The sequence below is a fragment of the Pinus tabuliformis genome, chromosome 1_1 (genome assembly GCF_031772625.1).
Source record: "Pinus tabuliformis cultivar Carrire ecotype Pingquan chromosome 1_1, CPIR1, whole genome shotgun sequence".
Taxonomy (NCBI): domain Eukaryota; kingdom Viridiplantae; phylum Streptophyta; class Pinopsida; order Pinales; family Pinaceae; genus Pinus; species Pinus tabuliformis.
Genome location: NC_142297.1, coordinates 406,331,391 through 406,343,230, shown reverse-complemented (window position 1 = coordinate 406,343,230; position 11,840 = coordinate 406,331,391). Strand labels below are relative to the sequence as shown.

General features: G+C 32.6%; 1 protein-coding gene across 1 annotated transcript; it reads left to right on the top strand.

Moving 5' to 3' along the window:
* The first annotated feature begins 2,117 nt into the window (after nt 1-2,117).
* Nucleotides 2,118-10,011, top strand: LOC149213397 (uncharacterized). Its single transcript, XM_089389016.1, has 4 exons — nt 2,118-2,667; nt 2,754-3,089; nt 9,265-9,816; nt 9,945-10,011. Exons 1-4 carry the CDS (start codon nt 2,237-2,239, stop codon nt 10,009-10,011), a joined length of 1,386 nt encoding a protein of 461 aa, XP_089245142.1. The 5' UTR covers nt 2,118-2,236.
* The last annotated feature ends 1,829 nt before the right edge of the window (nt 10,012-11,840 follow it).

The window sequence follows — 11,840 nt, the reverse complement described above, 5'->3', positions numbered from 1 at the left end:
TCATACCTACAAAAAACGTTGGTGAACGAACTCCACCTGAGCTCATACCTACAAATATGTCAACTGTTTTAAGTGATAAGAAGCTAATCTCAGATTGGAAAAGTTCAAAAGAGGTGAAATTTCCATCAAGAGCCTGGTATGTGAAAGAAAGAGAGAGCACAACTGTGAATATATATCTATACATTGATACACGCAATAATACTGAAAATTTGGAGGTGATGGGAAAAGTCATAGATATGTGTTCGGTACCAAACACTGAAGTTGTTTACGTACTTACAAAAACTGCCAAGTCACATGAAAGGATTAAATACCGACTATCATATTCATTATATGATAGGAGAGAGGTATCTACAAAGTTGTGTAAACAAATCGTAAATGATATGACACAAAACACGGTAAGTATTGTTATTTGTATTTTTATTTTGCGTTTTGAAAATGTCTCGCTATATTTTTTAACTTTGATTATATTAACATATGATATTTTGTTTGGCAGAATTTTGTTGAAAGCTGTTCAATTATGGTGGGAGGCATTCATTACATAGAGAATGATATCATGAACGTTGTCAGCCATTTTTACTCAGTGTCAGAGGAAGATATGCAAAACATGGAAAATGTAGTAATTGATGATGCTACAAAACTACATCCAAAGAATCAGAAAAAAAGGCCTCTGGTGGATAAATCTAGCAAGGGTAAACAAGTTACTTTTGAAGACGATGAAGTTGACAATGAAGCATATGTTGCCATTACTGAAGATGACATTGAAATTGTGGAAGGTCGTAAAAGACCAAAAGTAACAATGGCCAAGAATAGATCTCTTCAGAATGTTAAGACGAAAAAAAGTAGAGTTGAAGATCTTGAAGTAGTCATTACCAGCAGTCAAGAACCTAGTGAAACTTCAAAAGAAAGCAGAGAAATCATTACACCAGGAGCTGATTTAGGTGATGGCATTATCAAAACAAAACAAAATGCCATTCGACAGAATTTGACAAAGAGAAACCTAGTTGATGGTGGTCGTACATTTCAGTTAAATGTGACACAAACCTATAAGGCAAGTGAAGGACAATGCCAATATCAAGTCAGAAAGCCGCACCATCTGCATGTTCACAACTTGAAGACATTGATGAGGTACAATCCATATGCTCATGTGGTTAGTTATGTGCTTCTTGTTGATCCACTTCAAGTTCCCAACAAAGAAGCATTTGATAAGTCAAAATGTTTTGAATACAATTATTATGTGCTTGGGGGGAACCATTCTGTTGAAGCTCAAAGACAATTGATGGAGGAATATCCTAATAACCCACGTTTTGAAACGATGAAATGTATCATTTATGCTGGTTTAAATGAAACAGAAGCAAAGCTAGTGGCATGGGATCATAATTCAGATAATGAATATAGGATGTCTATGACTTTGGTCCAAAAGGTTAGAGTTATTCATAGTGAATTCCTAGAAAAATGTGGTGGGGATAAGATCAATATTACTACAGATTTCCGAAAGGAATGTTGTATGGAAATAGGCTATCAAATTGAAGATAAAGGCAATTCAAAAAATGGAAAAGACAACAGATCTAGCGATTTATTCAGAGGTGTTGATAACATTTTCCAATTGGCATTTAGAACTGGAGATATTTGGAATTTGATTGATGACATTTTTAACATGTGGGAAGACATTGGCATTAAAAACCAGAAGGTCAGAAAGTCTAAGCCATTGATATGTAGCAACAATAAATCAGTGCCTGAACTGAAGCAACTTCCAGACGATATGACCATCACGCCTTGGAGGGCGATGCAAGGAGTGAAAGATGAAAAAATTGTCAAAACAATATTATCTCGTGTGAAGTCGGGGGAATTATCATTGGAAGAAATGTCTGAAGAATTTCAAAAGTAAGTTTGCTGAATTATTTTTACTTATTTCCAGGATTATAGTTATCTTTTAACTAAAACATGTTGTTATTGGTAGTATTTGTTATACATATCAGTATATTAACTTTTTCTTACTTTATCTATGCAGTCACAAAGTTTACATGAAAATTCAGGAACAAATGGTTAAATTGTTGAATGAAGATAGTTGGGATGATGTTGTACGCAACTATCCAGATTCAAGTTCTACATCAACATTGAAAGCTTTTTATCTTGCATTTAAAAAGGTAACTTGATTTATACATTCAGTTTTAATCATCTGTGTACTATTTTTAATTTAAATTAAAACTTACACATACATTTGTTTGTTTGGTAAAAGATGAAGAAAGAAGATAATGGAGCACCAGACAGTTTCAAGACTTTTATTGAAAAAATAAAGATTGAAAGACTGAGAAAGCAACGTATTAAGAATGTTGAACTTGATCCAACTCTTAATCATTTCATTTGGAATGGGCTAGACACTATTCAATATCAAGTAATACAAGGCGACTGTGAAGACATTGCGAAACTCATACCAAAAAGGGATTATGCCCTCGTTATTGCAGATATTCCCCATGGTTTCAATATTCCAAACATTTGCTATGATAATGACCCTTATACTTATCAAGCTTTTAATAAAGTGGTGGCGGGATTTAAGGAAGTGACGTCATCACCATTATGGAGATTTGTGACATTTCATTCAGACACACAGTTGGCAATGTTATTGTCAAGCTTCAAGGGGAAAACAAATTCAAGGATGCAGCTTACATGGTAAGATGTTTAAAGGTATATTTGATTAATGTTGAAAAATTAATTTATGTACAAGTTAATTGAAATTTTACTATTTTATGTTACAGGCAAAAGTCAAATCTTCTTGACAATGAAGATCAACAATTTATAAATGACTGTGAGTTCATTCATATTGATAGTTGGGCAAAAGATGATAGCCATATGTCTATGATTTTTAATCGGGTGGACAAAAAGAGTCATAGCCAAATACTGTCTTATGATGCTGTTGTGAGAAAACTAACATATGAAGACAAAGAAATGAAAGGAGAGATAGTTAACATTTATCAGAAACCACAATTATTGATTAACTATCTTATAGACATATGTTCAAATGAAGGAGATTGGGTTCTGGATTTATTTTCTGGCTCAGGTACGTTTTGCCACATGGAATTGAATTTCAATATGTTCTTTTTTTTAATTAATATGTCATTGTACTAATTTACTTCATTATTTTTTTGTGCTTGATAATTAGGTACAACACTAGCATGCTGCCTTCAAAAAGGAAGAAATTGCATTGCAATTGAGAAAGATCCATTACAATGCAATTTCATTCAGCAAAGAATTAATTCTCTCCAATTTCTTCCAGATGCAATGCAAGAAATTGGGTTGAAGAAAGGGGACTTTAGTGAATCACGTGTGGCAAAAAAGGCAAAGGAACCCCAACCACCATTACATGGAATGTATGGAAAGACACATATTGGGGGATTTGCAGACATGAAAGACCCATTAGAAGAGGAAAATGAGCAAAATGAGCAAAATGAAACAGAAAATATTGTGGAAGAGGACAATGATGAAACTCTAGAGGACGAAGAGTTTGGATTACGTGACATTCTTGATTAAATTTAAGTTATGCTTGTAACTCAAGCTTTGCAATGTTTTGACTTTGACATTTTATGAGAAGAATAAACACTCAATTAGGGTTGTTATACGTTCAATATTGGTAATATGTGATTTTTGCATTGATTTTTAAGTTAATCATTTTTTTTTGAAAAAAAAAGTAGTTATTATTATCCTTTTGACATGAAATTCATAAAAAAAACTATTATTTGACCATTTTTAGTTAATATTTTTGTATAAAATTTGTGATTTTGACATGTTAATTCTAGCAAAAAATTATCAAAACGTTTAGTTTTTTTGTTATATTTAGTTAAAAATGGTTATTTTTTATGTCCATTGTTAAAAAATGTTGTTTTTTAGAAACAATTATTTCATGTCGATTGAAAAATTAATTAAGGGGGTTGAAAAGATGTCTAAATATGTAGATTATCTAAAATTCAAACTATCGACTTTATAATTTAAAAACGCAAAACAATAACAAGCCCACTAAAAAAAAAAAAAAATTAAGATAGAGAACAAGAAAATATGAATACAATGACGACTTCAAAAACTATCAAATTTAGAAAATAATTTTTTACATTTCACACACTAGAAAATTTAAAGTCAAAAAATAGGTCTTTTAAAAAAAGGGTGTGATGCAGAATACACACTTTTTAAAATCAGGATGAAAATCACTACCATTCACCGAGCCTCACCCACTTAATGCACATGAAAAAAATTAAAGTTCCAAAAAGCATGTTCTTAAAAAAACATGTGTATTCTGCATCAACACTTTTGAAAATCGGGTCATTTTTTTGCCACCTCTACAAAACGGGTAACAGTATCAGTTCCCGTTTCAAAGTTTACATTGTTTCATGTATCCAACATCCAAAAGAATTAATCTAACATGATGTGCATCAAGTCTAGATGCAATATAAATAACTCACACTTTCTAAGCTTAACATATAATTTATGCTCTCTGAGAAACTGTAGAAGATCTCTTAGGTGGTCCACATGTTATTTTTCATTCTTTGAATACACCAGAGTGCCATCCACAAATACTAGTAAAATTTTATCCAAGTATGGCTTGAGCATATTGTTCATTAGACACATAAAGGTTGTTGGGGTATTTGTAAGCCCAAATGAAATTACAGTGAATTCATAGTGGCCATACCTCGTTTTGAATGCAGTCATATGAATCTCCTCTTCCTTGATTCTAACATGCTAGTAACCCAACCTTAAATCGATCTTGGAAAACAATTAATCTGCTCTCAATTGATCAAATAGATCATAAATCCTGGGAAATGGGTACTTATTATTCATAGTGACTTTGTTTAACTTCCTGTATTCGACGCAAAAACATAGCATTCCATCCTTCTTCTTAACAAAAAGTGTAGAGGCTTCCATGGTGAAATATTGGATCATATATACCCTTTTTCCATTAATTCCTTTAGTTGCAACTTTAATTACGTGAGCTTAGGTTTTCTCATGCGATAGGAGGCCTTTGTTGTTGGCGTTGTTCCTTGGAATCAACTGAATTATGAATTCAATCCAGGGAAAATTTTAGGGGCTAATATTCGCAACTGGGCTAATTTTCAATGTTTTCCAAAAAAAAGATTCTCCAATTTCCATTTTTTTCTAAAATGAGTCGCCCAAATTTTATAATACACCAATATTTTACCTTAAAAATCGCCAAAATATTCTATTGACTAATATAAAATCATTGGAAATCTAAAAAATTCTACAAAATTTTTAAAATTTTCATATTAGGGACTACCAAGATTTTCCAAGGTTTCTAAACTTTAAGATAATTTTCCATCCTTAAAATTTTCCTTGAAATTTCAATCTCCCTGTTGACTGAAAGTCCTGACAATTCTTCTCAAAATAAATCAGTACACTAGTTCAATACTAAATAATTTGCAAAGGGATTTGCACTTGCCTCGTTCTCCTCCTTACTTATATCGTAAGATTATCTACCCTCCTCATTTTCCTTTCTTCTTCTAGCTACCCCGAGCTTCAATCTTATGCTTAGATTGTTCATAACAGTGTTTGGTCTTTCGAATAACCTCCTCTAGAGTCTTAGTTTCATCGAATTCTATTCTATCCCATTATGCTTGTGGTAACCTGTTGACATACCTCTAAACCTTGGTATTCTCATTCTTGATGTAAGGTACATATCATTATAGCTCCAAGAATTTGTTGGTGTATTATTCAGGCGTCATCTACCCCAGTCATTTTTCATAGAACTCCTTAGCTCTGTTGTCATAATATTCTTTATACAAGTACTTTGCTCTGAAGTACTTTTCAAACATTCTCCATGTCAGCTCATTTCTCTGATTCCTTTTATATTCTTGAAATCCTCCCACCATATATCACCCTTTCCTTTTAGACTAAAAAAATCCACCTCGACTTTCACTTGATTAGTATAGTCATGCAGTTTGAAGTACTTCTATATTCCCAAAATCCAAGGTTTCACATGCTCTGCTTTCTTTACCTCTCCATCAAAGTTTGGGGGTTTTGATTTCTTGATTTCTTCTTGCATGGGAGTCTTTCTACTACTCCTTTGATGATGATATATGGTGGTTGCATTGTTCTATGATTGGCTAGGATTGCTTAATCCTCTTTTCAGAGAGCTAAGCAATTATGTTCCTCCTTCTGCATGTCTTCTCCTCTTTTTTCGATCGATTTACTTCTATTTTCGTATCATCTAGGTTGTTATTCTAGATATTTGATTTGATATCCTAGGCATGTTCTTGTAATGATGGTTGGAACCAACCCCTTATTGTCTTTGTCTTTGCAATTATGATGGAATTTGCAAAAATAGAGCATTTACTTTTGCTTGTTCTATGACAATCTTATTGTTGTCTTCCTTTCAACTTCTTATCTCATCTCTTAGATTTCTAAGTATTTTCATGAGTTTATGGGTGTCTTCCTCTTTAATCTTCCCAATTAACTCCTCTTTGACACCTTACATGGTCCTATTCATACCATGTTGTTCAAATATATTTCTCATACTTTCCATTCCTTGTTGTTTTTTTGATGCTTTTGTTTCTACTTCTTACACACACAATGATGTTAGCCAATCAGAAAGAAGATGAAATTAACATAGGTACTTACCCCTTTGGTCTATGTAGATCATTAAGTATGAATTCTCAGTTAGCATGTAATCTTATTCAATCAACAATTCTATACAACCACGCATTACAACATTTTGCAATTACCATAAATGGAATACTAACAAATCAAGGATGTCATGCATATCAATCAATCAACTAGTGTGTGCATGTGAGCCTCTTTAGGTCTAGTGTCTAAACCAGTGCTCTGATACTACTTTATATCACACCCCCGTATCACCTATAGCCCACACTGAGGGTATAGGGAAGAAGTTACTATGATGACCCAATCTCCAATGTTTAGTTATTGTAATGGGGTCATAAAATCCCTCAAATTTCAAATTATTGGAAACCATAAACAAAAATTACCATCATAACTAACTCGTCGTGAGATTTTCGGAGATATAAGTTTTATTGAAATATGACTCTCACGTCAGAAGTTATGGCCATTTAAGGTTTGATCCAACAAAACCCTAGCCATTTCAGCAAGAGTGCTACCACGTGGCACTTGTGTGGTGCTCCACCTCATCAAGTGATCCACCTCACCCACTATATGGCATTTTTCATGGCATCTAAGCTTAAGGCCCACCATTGAGGACATCGAGGTCATCGTCCTTGTAATGAAATCCATAGCAGACATCTTGAAGGCCTCAACCCCAAAATTGGCCTTGGTGCTAACCTCCAACCCCTAACCTAGCCTCAGTCCTAACCTTCGACCTTCAACATAGCCAGGGTCTCAACCTCTATTCTCAAATCTTGTTGAGGTACCGACCCTCGATCAATGGTAAGCCCAACCACTAGTTGGGACTCCCAACTAGCAAAAGTTTATGAGGTTTGTCCGACCTAAAAAGGCCTCGACCATCCTTACTTCTCTTACACTTGATAATTTTTAGTTTTATTTTTAACATTCTTCTACTTTGTTATAATTATCTATTGTTTGTCCCCAATTCTCTCAAGCTTAAGAACATAAATGAAAACCTAAGACCACGTCCATATTTAGCCTGATTCAAAGGCCTTCTCCTACATAATAGTAGCAGGTGGAATTTTGTCCCAAATTAATGCCTAGAGCATAAAAGATAGCTACACATAGCTTACACATAATAACAATGTAAAAAAAATTAATCTTTTTATACCAATAAACATTTATTAGTCTTAGCGGCTTTAAACCAACACTATAACGTGACTCAACCATATACCTTATGCATTCATAATTCAATAACACTAAAAATCTTGTATTCGACATACAAATAGACTACGGAAACAAATATGAGTCACAAAACTTATATAACTACTTACAACCTAACAAACTTACACGAGAATTTAAAAAATTTAACTCACAACTCATTGGTAGAGATTTATAAAATGCATAGAAAATTTCAAGGATATTTCAACCAATTTATATGGCCATGCGATAATCCACAAACCTATATATTAACTTTGACAAGACATAGTCCTTAATATCATAACTTTCATGTAAAGACACTTAAATGCGCTCACAGCATCTCCCAATGCAGCAGCAGCAATAACAAATAAATTCTGATTTATTGAACTTGCAGTTACATGAAAAAAAATTCAACAATAGAACCATAAAATAATAAAAAAATCAATCAATAACATCTATGCACCAAGATCATACTGGCATGCAAAATAATTTATATTTACATACATTCACCAAGAACTTCTTTAATTCCAAAACTCTCGTTTCAGAGCATTTCATGTACTTGTTATTTTTTTCAGAGAAAAAAAAGCAGAAAATGCATTATATTAAGACAATATAAAAGCCATCATAAGATACATAATGGTGGCATATGAAGCCATGTTCCATGGCAAATGTTCAAACAAGTTTCCAAAAACAGGCAGCATGGGACATATTCCATCACATTTAAAGCAGTATTAGGGGTATATATATTCAGAGTGCCTTATTGAAAAACATTTCATTATAAACATTAAATATATATAAATATTTTAGTAAAAATAAATATTTAAATATTGTATTCATCATTGATATTTAAATATATTTTTAAATAATAATTATATGTTAATATTTTTAATAATTTTATATATATTTAAAATTTATATAAAAATTTTTACGAGATTCAGAAGAGATAGTAATACAATGTTATGTTAAGATATTTCGTAAGTTAAAAAGTATTGGTTCAAAACTAGTAGGGAAAACAAATTCAGCCCAACCACACTAAAAGTTAATATGGCCCAAGCAAACTACTCAAACTACAAATTAACTTAACAAACATAAAATTTATGTTAAAATATTTATTATATTTAATATATAATAAATATTGAGTTTTGTTATTATTAATATTTTTTAAATATTATGTATAACCGATCCATTGAATCCCAAATCCGGTTTGATAGGTGGCCAGTGACGGTTGGTTCTATTGCAGGGTTGGTCCAATTTTTGTTCAACCGATATATAATTTATTTTTTTTAATAAAATGCTTCAACTTTCTATTAATATGTAAATTGTATACTTTTAAAATCTTATATGTGAACGTCATTTACTCCAGAATTAAAAAAATCACATATTTACTTTCTAATAAATTATAGAAGGCGTTTAAAAAGCATTTGTGGTTTCATCGTACTTAATGACAATCCGCTAACAAAAAAAATATTTGCTGTGGAAAAATTTCAGTGACGAGGGACGGCTGGTGCACGATGTCGTTAAACGTGTGTGCAGTATTGAAGAACTTAAAGCACCCATCCATGTTTTCCTGAATCATCGTGGGACGGATGTTAAGAATACTCTAGCCAGCCAGCTGTACAATCGTTTTCGTGATCACGGGTTAAGAGTCTTTTTGGACAAGGAGGAGTCGCGGAAAGGAAATAGAATAAAGTCCGAGATACAAAACGCCATTCGGTTTGCTCGTATTCATGTTGCCATCTTTTCTGCAGGCTATGCCGAATCAGCATGGTGTATGGATGAACTTCTACTTATGATCAAATCTGGGTCGATCATTATTCCAGTTTTTTACAATCTGAACCCTACAGAGATGTGGTCGAATCCTGTGGACGGCCCGAACGGTGTATACGCTGAAGCCCTGCGCATGCTCAAAGAAGAAAAAATACTTGACCCTGAAACTCATCGAGAGATAGCGCGATACGAGTCCGACAGTATTGAAAAATGGAAAGAGGCTCTGATGGAAGTGACAGGGAGAGAGGGTTTCAAGCTGGCGACATATGATGGGTTAGACCTCCACCTGCAACTCCCCCTCTTCGTTTTATCTTTTTCAATTTCTTAGATTGAGTGGTAAATCACACTTTATTTATGACCGTTTCTTACTGGTTATTTCATTGTGAATATTTTCTTCTCAGAGACGAGGGGCAACTGGTCGACAATGTCGTGCGAGAAGTTATTGAAAGAAAAATAAAGAACGCTTAAGCGAATGGCGGCAAAAGCATAATGTTAGCAAGTTATCGTAGGTTTTTGGAATATTTTGGGATTGATGGGCATGGCCGAGGTCAATTAGATAAGATATAAATAGGTTATATTATTCATGTCCATGTCCTTCAGATCTCCAAAGATATTGGGAATTGGTAATCAATTTAAATTCAGAAACAGCAAACATGAATGTAATCTAAGTTGAGGTCAATTATCACCCATATCCATTAGATCTCTGAAAATTTTGGGAATATTCCGAGATTAATGGACATGGCTGCGGTCAATTAGATCCGATAGACATAAGCTATATCAATTATCACTAGTATCCATGTCCATCAGATTCCAGAAAATTTTGGAAATCAGCAATCAACTTAAATTCAAGAACAGAAAATAAGAATTTCATGTCAGACGAGGTCAATATCACCTATGTCCATCAACTCTATGAAGATTTTGGGAATCAGCAATCAACTTAAAATTTAAATTCAAGAATAGCAAACAAGAATGCCATCTCAGACGATGTCAATTATCACCCATGTCCATTAAACTTCTGAAGATTTTGAGAATCAACAATCAACTTAAGATTTTGAAATCAGCAATCAACTTAAACTCAAGGGCAACAAACAGAAATGCCATCTCGTTGTGAGCAATCTGAACACTCCAGTTATATAAGAAACAATTTTTATCCTTCAGCGAAGAATTTTTATGATATTTAAAAAGCATGGTTTTGGTTTTCATTTTACATATCTTATTTTATTTTAAGAAAAATCATATTTTGTTTTATAGGAAATTAAAAATAGTTTTTTTGATTATATAGCAGCACATTTATAATTTAAAAACAAGACTGATAACAAAATCTTATAGTTTAATTAATTTTTATTTGAATAAAATCAAATAGATTAAATGACAAAATAGACAACACATTACCATTGGATGCTTCTAAGATAAATACTAACCCAACATCTAATAGTAGAGCTTCTTTGAATAGCAATATTAATCAAAATATTGTTTTCCCAACTTATCATATTGCTTAGTGGATTTTCCATTGCCATGATTCTAAATAAAAACCTCTTAAGCCAACCAATCCACAAGAACTTTTCAAACATCATACAATACTTTAACCTACTTCCAACCTAATACAATACTTTGACCTACTTCCAAAGGACAATATTTTAATTTTTTTTCCAAATTTTTTTCAAAATATTATTGATTATTGAATTTGTTATTTTGATTTTAGTATTTGGTAAATTTTTACTAAATTATAAATTAAATTTTTGTTAGTTTTTATTATTATATAAAATAGTATGTTGTATTGATTTCCATATTATATTTCTTCAACTTCTGTGCATTGTAAATTCGGAGATATGTTATATTCCGTTAACTTACCTTGATTATTGATTCTAAGAATATAAGGAAATCTAAAATGCAAGAGAGTGTTCAATGGTTTGACATCTATCTTAACGTGCAATCTGCATGCTAATGCCGAAATTATATTGTTAATGTAAATTTATTAATTGTTTCTATGTTGTGTTCAATCCTAATCATTTATGAAATCAGTCTTTCTGTTAAAAGGCCGCCTTGTGTATAAATTAATTTGTTTCTATCATTCAGAAGTTAGAACTGACATCCAAAGTTCTTGATATGAATCAATGGGAATTGCGGATGTTAGTGACCCTTTAAAGGCAAATTCACATACAAAGTCCTTGATATGAATTAATGGGAATTGTCGATGTTAGTCACCCTTTAAAGACGATCAGGTTACAGGGAGATCAAATTAAGTTCGCTTTATTTGATGCCAAAATGACGCAGCCGGGACTCAACGTGAATCATAA